This window comes from Procambarus clarkii, chromosome 81 (assembly GCF_040958095.1).
Source record: "Procambarus clarkii isolate CNS0578487 chromosome 81, FALCON_Pclarkii_2.0, whole genome shotgun sequence".
Lineage (NCBI taxonomy): Eukaryota > Metazoa > Arthropoda > Malacostraca > Decapoda > Cambaridae > Procambarus > Procambarus clarkii.
In genome coordinates this window covers 17451602-17473927 of record NC_091230.1, presented here as the reverse complement: position 1 = coordinate 17473927, position 22326 = coordinate 17451602, and the positions used below count along the sequence as shown (strand labels likewise).

General features: G+C 41.4%; 1 protein-coding gene across 1 annotated transcript in view; it reads right to left on the bottom strand.

Moving 5' to 3' along the window:
• Positions 1-21170, bottom strand: part of Kul (Kuzbanian-like) — a gene marked incomplete in the record, with an annotated part of 66768 nt that extends 45598 nt beyond the window's left edge. The window contains 1 exon segment of the mRNA XM_069315552.1: positions 20254-21170. Coding sequence (XP_069171653.1) covers positions 20254-20665 — 412 coding nt within the window.
• Positions 21171-22326: the final 1156 nt, after the last annotated feature.

The window sequence follows — 22326 nt, the reverse complement described above, 5'->3', positions numbered from 1 at the left end:
AATCAAAGGTTATGCAGGCCATATGAGGAAAACGTATGACAGTTCGAAGCAGCTTTTGAGACGCATAAATGATGACCATCACCAGTGGCAGCTCTGCGGCGACTTGAAGGATGAGATGTGCCTACAGGCTGGATACACCCTCCTAAGATTTCCCAACGTCAGGAAAACGGCTCAATTAAAAATGCCCTTTCCTAACCTACCAGAGGACCCAAAACCAGAAAACGTGACAGCACGACACTTTCGCCAGCCGCTTCCATTTTCTAGTGCGACAACTTTTTTGGCCTGATGTAACGCCTACGAGCGAAATGCGACGTTCTTTGCAAGAGGACAGGTTGGGATACACACAGAGTGCCACTTTGCACTCTGCACATCTATTAGGTGAGTACAGAGTGCCACTGTTTACTTTGTGAGTTGGATAGTCGTGCGAGACATTTTCCCAACACGTTGTGAGAGACATGTCATGAGAGAGACATAGTGGGACCAAGATCCACCAAGATCCACCAAACTCCTTCCAATATTGGAGCTTGGGTGAAAAACGTTTAGCATATATTTAGCATAGCATATCTGCAGTTACCTTTGTTCTTATGTTCTTATGTTAACAGGGGGGATATTAATAGGGTATTAAAAATATCAACACAAGACAGAACACGAAACAATGGGTATAAATTGGATAAGTTTAGATTTAGGAAAGACTTGGGTAAATACTGGTTCAGTAACAGGGTTGTTGATTTGTGGAACCAATTGCCGCGTAACGTGGTGGAGGTGGTGTCCCTCGATTGTTTCAAGCGCGGGTTGGACAAGTATATGAGTGGGATACCTCTATCAGTAGATAGAGGTATGGGAATTGATTTGGAGGAAGGAGGTAATAAAAGTATGTGTTTGTGGGAGAAAGGAATTGGCAAAACGACCAGGGAAAGAGAAGGTCCGCAAAATAACAATTCACTTAGGGTATATTACACTAACAGTAGAAGTCTAAGAAATAAAATTAACGAATTAAATGCTCTTGTCTGCACAGAAAAAATAGATATTATTGCACTTACCGAAACGTGGATGAATGTAGAAAATAGAGAACTATTAGCTGAATATCAAATATATGGATTTAAACTATTTCACACAGATAGATATATTAGACGAGGAGGTGGAGTAGCCATATATGTTAGGGACAATTTGAAATGTAGTCTCAAAGAGGGAATCAAAACAGAGCCACACACAGAAACTATTTGGATTGAATTAAACGAAAAAGCTAATAATATTATAATAGGAGTAATATATAGGCCACCAAATTTAGACAGAATGGAAGCAAAGCATCTATGGGATGAAATATCTAGAGCATCTAGATCTAACAGTATTTATGTCATGGGTGACTTTAATTTTAGCGGAATAAACTGGTTGAACAAAACAGGGAATAGTGAAGCAGAAGATTTTCTAGAATTAATTGACGATTGCTTTCTTACGCAACACATTAAGGAACCAACACGGGAAAATAATATTTTAGATTTAGTGTTAACTAACAGGGAAACGCAAATTAATGACATCGAAATAGGGAGTGAGCTAGGGAGCAGTGATCACAAAGAAATCAGATTTAGCATAGAATGGAATAGACCAGTAGGAGAAAATTCTGTTAAAGTGCCAGATTTTCGTAAAGCTGATTTTAATAGCCTAAGAAATTTTTTGGGTCAAATTGATTGGAAAGTCTTGGGTATGGGGTGTGGGCCGGTCTTGGAGCGAGACATGAACCCAGCAATAGGTGACTTAAATGGGGATTTCGATGTGGATTCAATATATAACTTATTTAAGAATATTCTAAACAAAGCACAGGAACGTAGTATACCATACAAATTGAATAGATCGAATACTAATGACCCAAAGTGGATAACAAAGAATTTGAAGAACCTTATAGGTAAAAAGAGAGCTTGGTACAAAAGGATTAAAAATGGGGAGGTCACTTTAGAACAGGAATTCGTACAACTGGTTAGAAATGTTAAAAAAGAGATAAGGAAAGCAAAAAGAAACTATGAAGTTCGCATAGCAGGGCAAGCAAAGACAAATCCTAAAGGGTTTTTTCAGTTATATCGTACTAAGACTAGGGAAAGGATAGGTCCATTAAAAACTGAGACAGGTCAAATAACAGATAGTGATGAAGAGATGAGTAGTATTTTTAATAAATATTTTGTATCTGTATTTACTAAAGAGGAACTTAACAATATGCCTTCAGCCGAACAAGTCTATGTGGGTGGGGACGAGGACAGGTTGACGAGTTTAACAGTTACCAGGGAGGATGTTCTTAAACAAATAGTAAAACTCAAACCAAACAAATCCCCAGGGCCGGATGAAGTGTTTGCCAGGGTGCTTAAAGAATGCAAAGAGGAGCTTTGTGACCCACTGTCAACCATATTTAATAAATCATTAGAGTCAGGCAGAGTGCCAGAGTTTTGGAAAGTTGCTAATGTGATACCAGTTTTTAAGAAAGGAGATAGATCACTTGCGTCTAACTATCGACCAATTAGCCTAACGTCTATTGTGGGAAAGTTACTCGAATCTATAATAGCAAATAAAATTCGTCTTCATCTTGAAAAACATAAATTAATAATTGAGTCGCAACATGGTTTTATAAATGGCCGTTCATGTTTAACAAATTTGTTATCTTTTTATTCTAGCATTGTTGAGGCAGTTGATAGTGGTAAGGATTGCGATGTTGTATACCTTGACTTTAGCAAAGCTTTTGATACAGTGCCACATGAAAGACTGATTAAAAAGATAGAGTCTCATGGTATTGGGGGTGCTATATTAAGCTGGATTAGGGCATGGCTATACCAAAGGAAACAGAGAGTTAGTATAAATGGAATCAAGTCAGAGTGGGAAAATGTTGTAAGTGGAGTGCCTCAAGGCTCTGTCCTGGGACCTCTGTTGTTTATAATATATATAAATGATTTAGATTCAGGTTTGAGTAGCAACATTTGCAAATTTGCCGATGATACGAAAATCGGTAGGGAAATTAATTCGGAGGAGGACTCACTATCACTTCAAGTTGATCTAGATAGGGTTTTGAAATGGTCAAAGGATTGGCAGATGCAGTTTAATGCTGATAAATGTAAAGTTCTGAGGTTAGGTAATGATGATAGAGTTACAAGATACGAGCTAGATGGTGTTGTGATTGCGAAGTCGGATTGCGAAAGGGATCTGGGAGTTATGATTAGTAAGAATTTAAAACAAAAGGATCAATGCATAAATGTTCGTAATAAGGCAAATCGGACACTTGGATTTATTAATCGCAGCGTTAGTAACAAGACACCTGGTGTGCTTCTCAAGCTATATCTTGCTCTAGTTAGGCCCCATTTAGATTATGCAGTTCAGTTTTGGTCGCCATATTATAGAATGGATATAAATTCACTTGAACGTGTCCAGCGTAGGATGACTAAGTTAATTCCCCAAATTAGAAATCTTTCATATGAAGAAAGATTAACAAAGCTTAAGTTGCATTCACTGGAAAGGCGAAGAGTTAGGGGTGACATGATAGAGGTTTACAAGTGGATGAATGGACATAACCGGGGGGATATTAATAGGGTATTAAAAGTATCAACACAGGACAGAACACGAAACAATGGGTATAAATTGGATAAGTTTAGATTTAGGAAAGACTTGGGTAAATACTGGTTCAGTAACAGGGTTGTTGATTTGTGGAACCAATTGCCGCGTAACATTATGGAGGTGGGGTCCCTCGATTGTTTCAAGCACGGGTTGGACAAGTATATGAGTGGGATTGGGTGGTTATAGAATAGGAGCTGCCTCGTATGGGCCAATAGGCCTTCTGCAGTTACCTTTGTTCTTATGTTCTTATGTTCTTATGATTGGGTGGTTATAGATAGGAGCTGCCTCGTATGGGCCAATAGGGAGTTCTGCAGTTACCTTCATTCTTATGTTCTTATCCACCTTGCTTGAATCAGGCACATTTTTCTTACCACCCTTACACATAATGCATAGCTACTCACCAAGTTTAATTACAATTTAATTCGACACCTCAAAACACATGGCAAACAGCTCTTTTTCATATCGGAAACAGCCAACTTTTGACAAATTGTTGACCAGTGTAATCAGCCTCGCATAAAGTTGGCATACTCAACCTTATATCAAGTTTATATAATCAAGCTTTGTATAAAGTTTACATATTCGGTGTTATATAAACGTTTACATATTCAGTCTTATATAAAAGTTTATATAATCAGTCGTGTATAAAGCTTACATAATCAGTCTTATATAAATATTTACATAATCAGTCGTGTATAAAGTTTACATATTCAGTCTTATATAAAAGTTTACATATTCAGTCTTATATAAACGTTTACATATTCAGTCTTATATAAAAGTTTACATAATCAGTCTTATATAAAAGTTTACATAATCAGTCTTATATAAAAGTTTACATAATCAGTCTTATATAAAAGTTTACATAATCAGTCTTATATAAAAGTTTACATAATCAGTCGTATATAAAGTTTACATATTCAGTCTTATATAAAAGTTTACATATTCAGTCTTATATAAAAGTTTACATAATCAGTCTTATATAAAAGTTTACATAATCAGTCTTATATAAAAGTTTACATAATCAGTCTTATATAAAAGTTTACATAATCAGTCTTGTAAAAAATGCAAACGGTTTACCACAAGTTTTATTGCCACTTGATTTTAGTTTAGTGGCGAGAATCCCGCCAACAAATCGCACGCAGTCTTGTGTGAAATTACCAGAATAATTATGTCGCTCTGTAAAATTATATATATAATTTACTACGTAATTACTGGCCAGTCTTGGTAGGGGTACGATGGTAGGGTACGATGGTAGGGTACTATGGTAGGGTATTATGGTAGGGTATTATGGTAGGGTATTATGGTAGGGTATTATGGTAGGGTACGATGGTAGGGTATTATGGTAGGGTATTATGGTAGGTATTACGGTAGGGTATTATGGTAGGGTATTATGGTAGGGTACGATGGTAGGGTACTATGGTAGGGTATTATGGTAGGGTATTATGGTAGGGTATTATGGTAGGGTACGATGGTAGGGTATTATGGTAGGGTATTATGGTAGGTATTACGGTAGGGTATTATGGTAGGGTATTATGGTAGGGTACTATGGTAGGGTATTATGGTAGGGTATTATGGTAGGTATTACGGTAGGGTATTATGGTAGGGTATTATGGTAGGGTATTATGGTAGGGTATTATGGTAGGGTATTATGGTAGGGTATTATGGTAGGGTATTATGGTAGGGTATTATGGTAGGGTATTATGGTAGGGTACGATGGTAGGGTATTATGGTAGGGTACGATGGTAGGGTATTATGGTAGGGTACGATGGTAGGGTATTATGGTAGGGTATTATGGTAGGGTATTATGGTAGGGTATTATGGTAGGGTATTATGGTAGGGTACGATGGTAGGGTATTATGGTAGGGTACGATGGTAGGGTATTATGGTAGGGTATTATGGTAGGGTATTATGGTAGGGTATTATGGTAGGGTATTATGGTAGGGTATTATGGTAGGGTATTATAGTAGGGTATTATGGTAGGGTACTATGGAAGGGTATTATGGTAGGGTATTATGGTAGGGTATTGTGGTAGGGTATTATGGTAGGGTATTATAGTAGGGTATTATGGTAGGGTATTATGGTAGGGTGCGATGGTAGGGTACGATGGTAGGGTACGATGGTAGGGTACTATGGTAGGGTACGATAGTAGAGTACGATGGAAGGGTATTATGGTAGGGTACGATGGTAGGGTATTATGGTAGGGTACGATGGTGTGTGGTAAGATGGGGGCCTATCTCGAGAATAAATTATAGCGACTTGGCCAGCCACCTTCCATTGATTTAGTGGGGTGAGGGGGGGGGGTGGAGGTCGCAATTGGACCCTTCCCCCTCCTTTACAGAATCAATGGGGACAATCCCGATCCGTCCGCGTTGGTCACCTACCCTTCACCAATCACCATGCAAAGTTGTGTGGGGCTAGCTCCCAGCGTCTGGCCTACAACCTTGGACACATTCTTGTATAGACATATCACATTTTGATCTGTTTTGACGATTAAATATAAAATAATGAGAAAATCGGAGCAAAGGGGTAGATTCCCACTAGCGACCTGGGTCCTCCCAGCCACGCACTTTACCCGGTGGGGAGTAAGTATCCTGGTCGAGGGTTCGAATCCCCGCATTGTTCCAATTGATTTTCTCATTGATATATTACGTTAGTGATTTCCTTGCGTTATAATATTTTAATAATAATAATAATAATAATAATAATAATAATAATAATATTAGAATAAAATTTATAATATTGTTAGTGATAATACTCACAAATGATAATATAACAATGATGACACGATAATAATGATGGTAGTAGTTAATGTAATAATATGGGTGGTGATGGTTTAACTGATAATGGTCACGATGGTATTAAAACCATTTCATTTGTTTCATAATTAAGTTGAATTTTTCGCTTATTTAAGCAGGAAATGATATGCAAATGCCTAGCGCGAAGCTGTGTGAGCAAGGTTCTGGATTAGCATCTGAAAATGTTTTTTCTTGCTAATTTATGTGTTAAAACTTCAAATGTATTGCATTTATATTAAAATGTTGTGTTAATTGTGGCCGGCCTTGAGTAGTGTGTATGTAGGTGTTTGTTCACCCATTCACCTATGTGTAGTTGTAGGATCGAGGCGTTAGCTCCTGGACCCCCGCCATACTAACCGTCGGTTGATTAGTGTACTGACTCCCGACATATTTTCCTCTATCACATCTACTACACATATTTCTCTAGCTCACACACACGAGCGCGCACACACACACACACACACACACACACACACACACACACACACACACACCCATGATGTGTGTGTGTGTGTGTGTTCCATTAGACTCAGGAATCTGTACACCTGTTGATTGACGGTTGAGAGGCGGGACAAAAGAGCCAGAGCTCAACCCCCGCATACACAACTAAGTGAGTACACACACACGCACACTCAGGGGACCTAGTGGCTGAGTGGACAGCGCTCGGGACTCCTATAATCCTAGGGACCGGGGATTGATCTCCCGGCGATGGCCGAGAAAGATGAGCAGTTTCTTTCCCCCTGATGCGCCTGTTAGCCTAGCAGTAAATAGGTACCTGGGAGGTAGACAGCTGTTACGGGCTGCTTCCTGGGTGTGTGTGAAAAAAAAGGTTGATTAACAGTTGAGAGGCGGGCCGAAAGAATCTGAGTTAACCCCCCGCAAGCACAACTAGATGAATACACACACACACACACCCACACACACACACACACACACACACCAACCATTTTCTTACGCACAAAACAAAGGAAACCAAAAAAACAAACTCAAATACACATTTGCGAGGTGGGGGCCCAAGAGCCGAAGCTCAACCCCCCAAGGCACACTTAGGTGAGTACACTAGGGAACGTGGGTTACAACAGGCCAAAATATTAATCTCTCTCCAATCAGAAAAAATCCGAATTCTTTCATTTACTTTTTTGTTCGTGTGATTGAATTTTTGGCCCTACGGACCTCACCGTGGGAGACGTTGCCTGAGGTGCTCACCGTGGGAGACGTTGCCTGAGGTGCTCACCGTGGGAGACGTTGCCTGAGGTGCTCACTCACCGTGGGAGACACTGCCTGAGGTGCTCACTCACCGTGGGAGACACTGCCTGAGGTGCTCACCGTGGGAGACACTGCCTGAGGTGCTCACCGTGGGAGACACTGCCTGAGGTGCTCACTCACCGTGGGAGACAATGCCTGAGGTGCTCACCGTGGGAAAGACAGCTTGAAGTGCTCACCGTGGGAGATGTTACCTGAGGCATTACCTGAAGTGGGAGGCATTACCTGAAGAGGTCACTGTGGGTTTATGATATTTACCGAGGCCGGAGCCCATACCATTTATTACATTAGAAGCACCTTCTTCATTATTTCGAGTCGGTATTACGGTGATTCTGGCGCGTGTTATGTTAACGTGTCCCTTCCTCTTGGGGAAGAGGTGGCGTGCATGACCTTGCCTGAGAGAGACGGTCATATTACCAGTGGCTTGGATCGAGATGAGCCTTGTCCTGTCAAGAGCGCCTGGCCTTGGTGGCTCTCTGGAGAGATATAAGACTTTTGCACCAAGACTGTAATCTTTGGTTGAATTATCTGCATGGCTCTTGCAAATTGTCTATACAGTATACCTAAGTCATAAAAGTATTTGTGTGTGCGTCTGATACCATACTACTTGTGTAAAGGAGGAATTGTATATGTTTATCTCTCACAATGTTCGGTAATATGTTTATTGTTTATGATGTGTGTCTATGTATATGTATGAACACCAACAGCACCGCTCCTGTGCCAGGTAAGTCCATTACGGGCTCACCATAGCCCGTGCTACTTGGAACTTTTTCAGAGTAGCTGATTCTATAACAACAACAACAGTATTAACACGATGTACTGAACGGGGTGAGAATAGCTTGAGCTACCTTATCCCTTTCAGCGTATTTTCCCTCAATAAACATATTTCAATTTCAATGGTGGGTCCATATGAATAGCGGCAGCCTCGGATGGCCCGGTAGGCCTTCGGCCGTTTCCTTTGTTATCATACGTATAAACTAATTTAATTTGAGAAAATATGCGAGTGGCTAAGCCAGTGGGAATGGAACAACTGACGTCTCCCGTAGGGAAATGATTGGCTCCGTCGAACAATAGCGTACAGCCCCAGGAGTCATTAGTGGATGTACATAGTATATACATAGAGGCATCGGATTTTAATTTTGTACTTTCTTGTAGTGTAAGTTTTGTGTTTCATTTAAGTGGTCAGAAGTGATGCTGTTGCTATGTCGAGGACACATTACTCCACACAACTCCCTATAGTGACGATTATCTACCATTGGCTCTAGATGAGACCTGGAATCACCACAGTCGAATCAAAACAATAACAGTTTTGCCACTGGTTGAGTGAGTTTAGCTCACTCGTACTAGATCCTTGCTTTTTTTAAGAAGCTATACCAAAACCCGAGGGAGGACTGGGAACTGCAATCATGTCTTCTATACGGAGGGGGTAGGATGGTAGGGTACGATAGTGTGTGCCACCACTGGCATTTTCAGGATCTGTGCTATAAAGATGGTGAAGTTTTGTGTTGTGTGAGAGGCAGGTGTGGAGCTGGCTTGCTACCTGCCTCGTGTGGTGGGAGTGGCAGGTGTGGAGTTGGCTCGATACCTGCCTCGTGTGGTGTGAGAGGCAGGTGTGTAAACAATATATATATATATATATATATATATATATATATATATATATATATATATATATATATATATATAATATATATATATAATATATATATATAATATATATATATATTATATATATTATATACATATAAAGAAAATATTTAACCACTACAAAAAATAAATCAGAAAGGACTTTAACGCTTTCGTGTTTAATCAACACATTATCAAAAGTCTTTTGAAAATGTGTTGATTAAACACAAAAGCGCTCAAGTCTATTCTGCTTCCATTTTTCCTTATTGGTTAAATATTTTCACATTATTCATCACGTGTTAATTAGTTAATATGAATATGTATATATGATTATACTCTAATCTCAAACGAATTATATACATACAAAAATACGGCCCCGCAGAAATCGTTATTTCATCATTACACAATCACCGACCAGTCCAGGAGGAGCCTGAAGAACCACTGGACGGTGCGAAGGTCGGCGGGAACCCGTGCAGCCTTCCCCACAAGACCATCCTTGCAACACCCCCTTGCAATGTGGCCTAGCGAGTGTCAGGCGAGAGGTGTCTGCTGCAACAGCTAAGTGTTGGAAAGTGTGTGTGTGTGTGTGTGTGGGGCCACAGGCTCTTTGTGAGCCCTGGCAGGTCTTTGTGAGCCCTGGCAGGTGTTTGTGACCACTGGCAGGTGTTTGTGACCTCTGGCAGGTGTTCGTGACCTCTGGCAGGTGCTTGTGACCCCTGGCAGATATTTGTGACCCCTGGCAGGTATTTGTGACCTCTGGCAGGTGTTTGTGACCTCTGGCAGGTGTTTGTGACCTCTGGCAGGTGTTCGTGACCACTAGGAGGGCATTTTGTTGATAAGATATATCTGGCATTGAGACCGGGGATATCTCCCTTGATATCAAAACTTATCTGCTAAATATTATAATTATTTTCAGCCAATAGTTATTATTGTATAACATCAAAACGAAATAATTATAAAACACCTAAATAAGTATTGAAGTGAATCTATCACTCTACGCAATAAAATCTGACCTGTTAAAGAGGGTGTTGAATAATGCGACCAACGCATAAACCTATTATAGGTATAGATTAAGCAATAATTGTAATTATGAAGCAATAAGATGCTTATCTTAACATACTAAGAATGTTAGGTAAGGTCGGTGTTTTCTATGAAGCTTTTCAAGGTAAACTAGTATGTTTAGTATGTCACATATGCACGTATTTAATAAGTCAATATTGACTGTAAGAAAGTGCGAGAACGGGTTGCCTAGGCTAAGGGACACGGGAATTGCGCCTTTATTAGCCAATACATAGCCAATGTCTAGCTTTAATAGCTTTATTAGCCAATGTCAGAGTGGTTGACAAATGGAATGCATTAGGCAGTGATGTGGTGGAGGCTGACTCCATACACAGTTTCAAGTGTAGATATGATAGAGCCCAATAGTCTCAGGAACCTGTACACCTGGTCGGGAGCTGGTCGGCCAAGCGGACAGCACACTGGACTTGTGATCCTCTGGTCCTGGGTTCGATCCCAGGCGCCGGCGAGAAACAATGGGCAGTTTCTTTCACCCTATGCCCCTGTTACCTAGCAGTAAAATAGGTACCTGGGTGTTAGTCAGCTGTCAGGGGCTGCTTCCTGGGGGTGGAGGCCTGGTCGAGGACCGGGCCGCGGGGACACTAAAGCCCCGAAATCATCTCAAGATAACCTCAAGAACCTCAAGATAACCTGTTGATTGACGGTTGAGAGGCGGGACCAAAGAGCCAGAGCTCAACCCCCACAAGCACAATTAGGTGAGTACATAATAGTGTAATTTGATCTTTGGGCTGTTTGTTTAATGCCTTACCTCAGTCAAAATCACCTTATTAAAATAATATCTGCAAAGAGTTTTCTAGGGAAAAATGAGCAGATATACACCAAAACTAGGACTTTGTAACCTCATATTCACACAATACACCAAATTCAGCTTCATTAAACAGGATAATATAAATTTAGTAATAAAGCCTTATAACTCTTGTTACTGACTTATAACTCTAAAGATTACTCCAAAATTACGAAAGTTTCGTGGTGAAACTGAGGGGCACCCGCGCGAAATTTGCAAACGCGCGAAACTAACGTGGACGAATGTGAAGTCTATGAACGCGCGCGAAACTTGCAAGAGTGCGGAAACTGTGAGGCAAGCACGTGAAATTTGCAATCACACCAAACTGCCTGGGCGCGTTGCTAAGGGAGATTTGGGCGGGTGGCTTCTACTGCAATAAAACACGAGAGAGTTTATTTGAAAACAGCCAAGCAAAAATGCAGTCGATGCATATTATTGCTAGGATATATGTTGTTGAAAACAGCTGCGTGTTGACTGCACAGTCACCGCCCATGTTCTGAATGGCGGCTGAGGGCGTTGGCGGACTGACTGGTCTGAGCACATTTGCCATAACCTCAATTTCCTCGCTCGACCGCTTACTGCCGAAGACATAACTGTCACTTAAAAAAAGCATTAAATAATGCTTGACACTGATGTTAATTATCTAAAGAAGGCTAGTTAATTTTTGGATACATTTGTAATAATTCCACAGTATGATACTGTTAACTCCACGAAGATCAGCTAATACTGCTTCACTGGGTTAGATCGGATCTTTTTAATATTGGTCAAATAAAATATTCAAAAACGCAAATTAAAACGCATATATTTTTATACAGATAGCAAAATAATTGAACAATTAGGCAAGTAAGGTAATCCTAAGCAAAACCCGCTAGGCTAGTATGACTACTTTTAAAGCAGAAAGTTAATAATTAATTAAAATAAGATTAGTAAATGTTGCAATTGTAATATGTAGAGGTTGTTGACTTATTCCTCCCTCTGGCTAAATAAAAAAAATATGAACATTGTATAAATGTAATACATTAGTGGGAGATATTACTAAAGGATGACTTCTCAAATTCTTCTACATCCGGCACCGGAGTGTTGCCATACGACCAGCACTACCAAGTCGTTCAAAATACATGTTATCTCTCCCGGGCCTTTGGCAGAGGTGTATATTTCCTGTATTGTATATTTCCAGCATTGTATATTTGCTGTAAGCCCCGTCTCTGGTATTCTGCATATTCCCACCCTTGGATTCTCCCCAGAGCGGTAATAGCCCACGTTCGTAGCAGCGATTCCTTACTGGGATATTCCAAGCTGTGATATTTTTTACCCTAACGGAACGCAAAGATGCCTCTAACTGAATTCTACGGCCTGTGTAGAATTATTTTTCATATCCGCGCTCCCGAGTGTTATTTTCCCCTCAATACACGTATTAACTTTAATTTTCGACTATAAGGTACACCAATAAAGTTAACGTACTAAGCCAACAGGCTTAACAATATTGTACAGGATGGATTTGGAAGGATACAATGAGTTCTATCCTTCCAATGACGCAGAACTTCACAGTTCCGATACATATAGTTACACATCCGCGAGCCAACACACACTTGTAAATGTCATGAAAGGTGCTGGGGCTGAGGCGAGTGTTAAACGGTGACCCTGTTTGACCTCTGGGTGCTGCTCTGACCTTTGTCTGGGGCAACACATCCGTGCTCGCCTAGTTCCCTGGTTACCCCTGGCAGCCCCAAATATTTTACTTCCAACTCGTGTACTACTATTTGTGATATGTATATATATATATATATATATATATATATATATATATATATATATATATATATATATATATATATATATATATATATATATATATGTGTGTGTGTATATCACGAAAATAAACACGTGATTAAGAATGTGACAATGTCAGACCACGGAGGAAAAATGAAACAGGAATTTCCTTAAGTACTTTCGTATATTAAATACATCTTCAGAAGGTCTAGATCCTTCTGAAGATGTATTTAATATACGAAAGTACTTAAGGAAATTCCTGTTTCATTTTTCCTCCGTGGTCTGACATTGTCATATATATATATATATATATATATATATATATATATATATATATATATATATATATATATATATATATATATATATTTAGTTTTAAATATACTCATAAATAGAAGACGGAATTTTTGTAATAGAGGCCATAAACATCCTAGATTCCAATCTATGCCATTAGGCTAGTTGTTAAACCGAACGAATATGAGTCTGGTCTGGTGATCAGACTATCACAGCCCGTTCTCCCTAGCGTTCCCAACGTCAGGAAACTGTCGTACTAACGTTCCTTATCCTACCCTGCCTGGGGCCCGACAGCTGAGTGGACAGCGCTTCTGATTCGTAGTCATGAAATTTCGGGTTCGATCCCCGGTGGAGGCGAAAACAAATGGCAGAGTTTCTTTCACCCTGATGCGTCTGTTCACCTAGCAGTAAATATGTACCTGGGAATTCAGTTGCTACGGGCTGCTTCTTGGGGGTGGGTAACAAAAAGGAAGCCTTTTTGGACAGTTTTTGGCCTTAGGTTTTTTTTTTATTATTTTCTACCACAGACGTGGCCACACATTTACAATGCTAAGCAGCATATATACATTTTCTTCTGTCCTCCATGGCCTTAAGAAAAATATATGTCAAAATGCGATGTGCTACTACCATCAACCAGGCTGGCACAGCAAAGACAAGGGTGCCGAGGCACTGATCCCTGAAATTAACTATCTCGTGATAGGTAGACCATCTCGTGAATTTCGAATATATTTCCGTTTCTAGGTTTGAACTAATGTTTAACTATCTCAGAGACGGAGAATTAATAGTCAAATCTAATGATATTTTCCTTCCGATATAAGTTATATGTTGGGTTATTTTGCTGCAAACTAGAAACTTGAATCTCACTTCCAGTTGTCTTAAAGGACTATCTGATCCCATAGCCTAAGATTATAACTTTCACATATTCACATATATGTACATACATATATACAAAAGCATAAATATGTATGAAATAAATATTAATACTGTGTTATGGTCTGGTGTGTTGGAATGAAATATGAAATGAAGTGGTGTAGGAAAACTTTCATCCATGACTAGATCAAATACTGTCGATCGTAGATTTTACTAAGTCAGTATTTGACTTAAAGCTCTGGCTGTTAAATAACTGGGAATGTAGGTTATAGGTTATCTTGAGATGATTTCGGGGCTATTTAGTGTCCCCGCGGCCCGGTCCTCGACCAGGCCTCCACCGCCAGGAAGCAGCCCGTGACAGCTGACTAACACCCAGGTACCTATTTTACTGCTAGGTAACAGGGGCATAGGGTGAAAGAAACTCTGCCCATTGTTTCTCGCCGGCGCCTGGGATCGAACCCAGGACCACAGGATCACAAACCCAGCGTGCTGTCCGCTCGGCCGACCGGCTCCCACCTCATCTATCGTACATTGAAATAACAGGTCTATTTTAGTAAATATAAATGAATAATATTGTATACTGTTGGTTTATGCATAGCGAGCCTAAAGTGTTGATAAAGATTTGGTAAGGTGTTTCGGTACTTGGAGTGTTTACCGTTCATTGTAGATGCGGCAGTCACACGGGTTCGAGAACCTGTTTCTGAATGGCCAGTAGGCTAGGTGGTATCTATGCTAAAATAATATGTTAAACATTTCATAAACCAAAAATAAAAGCAAGCTTAAGCTAACGTTTTGCCAACTTGATAGACAAACTCATAATTATCTGGAAATAGCCTAAGCATTCTGAATTAATTCGCCTATGAAACTACATTTTTCTTTTAACCTAATCCTTGTTCTTCAGAGAATCTTAAAACGAACGCACGATAATTACGAAATAAGCTCACAGTATCCACTTTCTTTAAGAGACCTTTAAGGCAGAACTCTCCTCTTCCCTTTCTATTTCACCTCATTATCATCCCTCTCATACCTCTCCCCTATCTCTCCCGCCCTTCTCTCTCCCACCCTTCTCTCTCCTACCCTTCTCTGCCAGATTTTTTTGTTTTATGTTCACCATTTACACTTTCCTCTCTTCCCACCTCATACTCTTACATAATTCATTCTCTGCAAAATATTAGGACCTAAAAACGCAACATTTACTTGAATTTAATTTATAAAATACATAAAGTAATGTATAATTAATGGATTAAAAATAAAAGCTGTATTACTTAGGTCAAAATATTTGTATTTCCTCAATTGCACCAAGCAATTAGCAACTACAAGATGCCATCAAGAGAACCACAATAACGAGCCCTGGGATTAGCATTCAGGCTAGCCTAAGGTATAGTTCTCGGTGTAGACCTATATCACCTACAATAAGAGTTTACCTTTATCCTAAACTCTATTCATTATTCTAGAAGATTTCAGAATAAAACCTCTTAGTGGCGTTGGTAGCCGATAGGCCCTATGCATTCAACCCATCCTCCTCTTTAGATACAGACAGACAAACTGACAGAAACACACGCGCACACACACACACGCGCGCGCACACACACGCGCACACACACACACACACACACACACACACACACACACACACACACACACACACACACACACACACACACACACACACACACACACACACACACACACACACACACACACACACACACACACACACACACACACACACACACACACACACACACACACGCTCACGAACAACAATCCGTTTCGCGCCGATGAGGAGTACAGTACTTGAACAAAACAAAACAAATCTTCAAATAAAAATAAAGCTCTCCCGATTTGGTATTTGAGTGCTACATTGTCCGCAACACTCCTCTAGGTGTTTCTTCTACACACAGCCTCGTCGTTCATCACATATAAGAAACACACCCTTATATATATAAGAACGAGCTAAAGAACTGAAGACGTTCCTCCTATTACACACGTCTTCCAAATCTGTCATCCTCTTCTTCCTTCCACCCTCTACTCTTGTCTTTTTCCTCCATTATTTTTCCCTCCTCTCTTTTTCAAACCTCCTCCGTCTTCTCCACTTCTCTCCGATTTCTTTCTTGCATGGACTAAGCTCCTAGCAAGGATGGGTTGCCCGTTCATGTGGCAAGGATTGGACTGGTATTTACGAGTTACCTTTCTGATGGATCTGTAGTCACATGGAATCTGACTTAAACCGAACTTGAAACTTATATTGTATTTTATATAAAAGGCAATGTAAGTGCTCCAAGTGCTATATAACCGCTACGGCTATGTAGGACTTGGAAGGGATCAGGATAAGAACTTGGGATGGGACTTTGAGAAGGAATGGTGCCCAACCACTTGGACTGGACGATAGAGCGACGATCTCGCTTCCTGCAGGTCGGCTTTCAATCCCCGACCGTCCAAGTGGTTGGGCACCATTCCTTCCCTCGGACTCATCCCATATCCTTATCCTGACCCCTTCCAAGTGCTATTACAGTCGTAATAGCGTGGCGCTTTCCCCTGATAAATCCCTCCCTCCCTCCCACTCCCTCCACATAGGTCTCCCTCATCATGTCTCCCACATTCTTGACGGAGAATCGCAAACCCCCGAGATTTTTTCTCCAAAGTTGGTGGTAATTAATCCAGCAGTTAGTGGAGAAAAATGAGGAATCACTCATTACAACTTCTACGATGAAGTGAGGCGTGGGTGGAGGAAGAAGAAGGTGGGTGCTGGGTAGGTGGGGCGAGTTAAAAAATGAAGGGAGGTTTGGTTGAAGGTGGGACGGGGAGATGGGTGGAGGCTGAGCTGAGATACGAGGTAAAAACAGGTGAGGAAGGTTGTGGATATTTGAAGACGGGCAAGTGGGGGTGGAGGTAGTTCAAGAGAGGAAGGGTGGGTGACTGAATGAGTCACATTAAGCATGTAGTCACTACTTTATTAACAAACCTAACCTAATATAGCCAAACCTAGACCAACCTACTGCTTTGTGGTCCTGACATAGGCTACGCCTGCGAGTGTAGCCTATCATCTTTCAGACCGAGGTCTGCCTGATTCTGATTTTGAACACTTCCACTCATCCCTTACGACATGGCCGGATCTGCAGCCTGTGACACAAACGTAAACACCACGTAGGTAAATGTGATTGACTGGCAGGCAGGAAGATAGGAAAGTAAGGTAAAGTTGGCATGGCATGGTGTCAAGCAGGAAAGCACGCGGTCAAGGTAGTCAAACAGGCAGGTAGGCAAGCAGGCACAGAGACATGGAGAGTTCGGGGAAGAAAAATCATACATGACAAACCGACTAGAGTTCTACAATAATTGAGACCTGACAAGAAAAGAAAGGCATATATCATATAAATAGATAGTCAGAAGGCATTTGACGTGTCCTACAAGAGGCTCTTTTACCAGTGCTCAACGAAACCGGAGCCATTCACATGCCTTTCCTACGTAGTACAAGAGAAAATAATCAAGTAGGAAATTATTCACATCTAGAGGGTGTGACCCTTGTTTATAAATAGCAAAATGGTATGAGAGAAGACCAGTTCTGCTTAGCCTAACGTACCTAGTAAAGTTTTGCTACAAAACAACATCAATAAAGTAAGAAAGGGAAGGATGTTTTAAACGAACGATTTCTTACCTGAATTTTCAGAAGGCATCTAAGGCAGGTATAAAATCAGATTACAGAATATTCTTATCAGATCGGAAACAATGAGTAATTACTAGGGTCTACTACTATCTCAAGTGGACTAGAAAATTAATGCTTTCATATCAATGTTTTTGGATGACCCGAAGCAGAATTTCACAAAGGCTGTAAAATGATGCAGGGTGGCGAGAATAAACGGTCACCCGACTTCAGCAATGTATTGGAGACGCATTGGTAGAACACAGCATAGGGTTATCTTGAGATGATTTCGGGGCTTAGTGTCCCCGCGGCCCGGTCCTCGACCAGGCCTCCACCCCCCAGGAAGCAGCCCGTGACAGCTGACTAACTCCCAGATACCTATTTACTGCTAGGTAACAGGGGCATCAGGATGAAAGAAACTCTGCCCATTGTTTCTCGCCGGTGCCCGGGATCGAACCCGGGACCACAGGATCACGTGTCCAGTGTTCTGTCTGCTCAGCGACCAGGGAGCCGGTGAAGTAACGTGGGTCAAGGAGTAGCGAAAATAAGGGTAACGGAGTAATGGTATGGGCGAACAAATGGGTTGAACAAAAAAGTATTCTAAACAAAAAAAATGTAAATGCTGGTGAAAATACAGAGCAGGTCCTGCCGGAGGTGGGAAGGCGCGGGGGCGTGGGTGGAAGCTGAGCATTATATAAACAAACGACGAGGACAATTTGCTGGACTAATTACACTTCTTTGTTATGTGGGTACAGGCAGGTTAGTGACTTTTATTATGCTCTAGTGGTGTGTGGATCAAGGGGGAGGGAGCAGAGAAGATGAAGAAGCAGCAGCAAGTTACGGAGCTTGAGCAGGTGGCATAGGGGAGGGAGAGGGGAGGGAGAGAGAGAAGGGAAGGGGGCACTGTTTGCCTCTAACTCTTTTAGAACATTTACCCATAGCAAATATAAGCTTGGCCTGTGTTTGAAAAATCAAAGGCAAGTGAGCAGATGAAAGTGCTAACCTACAGAGGTTCAATTTTACACTCTATCAAGCAAGAATGTAGCCTAACTCTACATCTATAAACCCGCAAATTCTAACACTACATCTATAAAGCTGCAAAGCCCTAACACTACATATATAACGCGGCAAAGTCCTAACACCACCTATAAATCGCCAAAGCCCTAAAACTACACCTATAAAGCTACAAAGCCCAACACCTATAAAACCAACCCACAAAAACAGAAATTAGCTTATACAATTAATTATATACATAGATAGTTTAATGATAATCTTTTAGAATCCCAGAATAGTTGAACAAAACGAGAGTGAGAGTGAAAGAGAGAAAGTGTGTTCTCGGCGTTACGGAAACCCAGTTGTGCTCTACCCGTAAACCCACGCCCACGCCTACACTCACGCCTACGGCCCCGGAACAAGCCCATTACTCTGTGATCACGTGGTATCACACAACCCCTTCAGGAGTCAAGCAACAGAGGCTCGATAATGAGGTTAAGTATCGGGGCGACGGGCCATCAGGTCCTGCGGACGTGGACTGTAGCCTAGTTACTCTTCCACCCGTTCCTTCCTCCTTATTGGTGTCATAATTATTATTGTTATTATTATTATTATTATCAATTATTATTATTGCTAATTATTAATTATATGTGTGTGTGACTAATTATTATTAATTATATGTGTGTGTGACTAATTATTATTAATTATGTGTGTGTGTATCTCGGCCAACAACAGGAGTGAATTCACTAAATGAAGGAATAGAAGGGGAATGTGATAAGAGACGAAAATAAAAAAATTTGTGTAACAAGAGAACGGGGAATAACAAGTAGGGGTGACAAGAGAAGTGTGATAACCGGGAGTGAGATAACAGGAAATAGTGATAGCAGAATGAAGTGTGATAAAAGGAAAGAGTGATAGCAGAATGAGGTGTTACAACAGGAAATAGTGATAGCAGAACGAAGTGTGACAACAGGAAATAGTGAAAGCATTCACGGGCTCACCATAAACCGTGCTACTTGGAACTTTTTGTTCTAGGTAGCGAATCTTTAACAACAACAACAGTGAAAGCAGAATGAAGTGTTACAACATTAAATAGTGATAACAGAATGAAGTGTGACAACAGGAAATAGTGAAAGCAGAATGAAGTGTTATTAAATAGTGATAGCAGAATGAAGTGTGACAACAGGATATAGTGAAAGCAGAATGAGGTGTTACAACAGGAAATAGTGATAGCAGAATGAAGTACGAAAACAGGGAGTATAGCAAGACGGGTGCGTGTGACAAGAGGAGTGTGTTGATAACAGGAAGTGTGGTAACAGTGATAAGAAGAGGAAGTGTGATAACAGTGATAAGACGAAGAAGTGTGATGTGACAAGATAAGGAATTAAGCGTTGTAAGTGACAAGATAAAGAAGTGTGACTAGAGGAGGAAGTGTGGTATCTGGGAGCGACAAGAGGAAGAAGTACGAGAAGAGGAAAAGTGTGATAACAGGGAGCGACAGGAGATGCGAGTGTGACAAGAGGAAGAAGTAACGGAGTGTGTGTGACAGGACTCACCTGCATTAGTTGGCTGGAAGTTAGCAGCGAGGAGGAGTGCCGTGGTCAGGAGGATGATGGGCAGGGAGGGGCCAGTGAGTGGCACCCATCCAGACCACGCTGAAGGGGCAGCCCCTCTCCACTCACTCTCGCCCCACTCATCCCCCCTTCCAAGGGAACGGCTAAGAACACCTGCTTGACACGGGAATTCTCTTAGGGCGCACTGTGAACAGGTCTCCGGCAGTTGGCTTTGGGTACACGGCAGACACACCTGCTGCTGCTGCCCCGTCTGCTGGTGTGGGTACTCCTCCTGGTTCTGCTCCTGCTGTCTTTGATGCCCTTTCTGTAGGTGGCGGTGCTTGGAGTGGTGTGTGGAGGTGGGCCGCTCAGGGAACCCTAGGGGCCCAGGTCCCCAAGAGAGGGGGTCACACATCGGTCTCCCTCAACAAAATAAACGCTAGACACCACCTCGCCCTCCACGATCACAAGCGAGACCTCATCCTCGAGGTGAGGCTTTGGGCGGCCTACCATACTTGGTCTTCTAAGCCCTGAAGTGCATCGTCAATGGTGAAGGATAAGAGATGCAGCAGCAGCAGCAGCAGCAGCGTCGCCTGAGGAGGTAGGGACGGAGCAGAGGTACTCGGGTCCTCCTGACGCTGGAATCAAAACAACGCCAACACTGCCTACTACGGCCAAAATAGAACCCAATGCCAACGAACTGCCCCGAGACGGGAAAATCCACTTTTTGTCGTGATTAATTCGCTCTCCACCGATAGGAGAACGTAGTTTACTACCCCAAAGCCACAATATATATGTTTACAAATGATTATAAGAGTTCTCACTTTAACACCACAACCCTAATGGGCACCACAAAAGATCTATATGACACACAACAGCGCACAACCTCCCACTCCCACATCCAAACAGACACTGAACGGTGCTGTATGTTTTCGAGGTCGAACAGCTGAGCCCTGGAAGCAGATGCCGATTCGTGTTTTCTAGTGAAACTGGAATGCCTCGCATGAATCAAATCAAAGGCGGAATTTTTGAGTAGTCGCGAGAATGACGGCTGTTCGCCGGGGAAAACAACGAACAAAGGAACAATTTGTAATTTAAATATATAGATAACAACAAAAAGAGAGAGGTTGCTTCCAGGTCTCTCTTCCCGCCTCTGATGCCATTCTCTAGATTAAGTACTGGCTCCTGACTCTGACTTCTGTTCCGTTTTTCTCAAATGAGTCATTCATGTGTGTGCCGGCCTACCAAAACCCCTGCTCACCCTCCGACCACTCGCCCTAAACCGCGATAGAACCAAAACACACAAAAACAACAAAATCCCGGCAAGCCACGTGTTAAGGACAGAATTATAAACTTTAGAAGTTTAGTCTGCTTTTTTCCTCTCAAAGTGCAATTATCCCGCAGGGAGAAAAGTCATGTTTAAGTCATCATCACATGAAAATTAATAGTCCTGCCTTCTACAAGCATGGGAATTGGCGGAGAACAACAAAGCATTCAGTTTACATCTGATGGTGTTTCATTGATTTTTGGCGTAGGGGAGCGCAAGCGCACGAGTCACCCCTCTCAGAACTGAAAGAAAACGGGCGTCCAGACGGGCTGGTTGACAGTATCACTACAGCCTGGCATGGGACGGTTGCACGTCCGACATGACATCAATTTGTAACTAAAACTTTAAAAAATAGGAGCCACTGTAGAGCTGGTGAAGTCTGTCAACATCAGCACTAGAACTGACAGATGGGAAAATAAAAGCAGAGCACAAAAAGATCCTATGAGAAAAAGTTCTTTGGCCTTGATGTTCGCTTCCCACATCATATATATATATATATATTTATATTTATATATATAATAGGGGTACCTGGATCATCTTTGGCACAGACCATTATGGCTCCTCTGTCTGTGTCCCACAGCCTTGAAAAAGAAAATAAAGAGTATTCAGAGAAGACCTTGTGGATTCTCACTGAACACTTTAATCTTTTCTTCTCCTACCACCCCATTATTATATATATATATATATATATATATATATATATATATATATATATATATATATATATATATATCAAAAGAATGTTATAG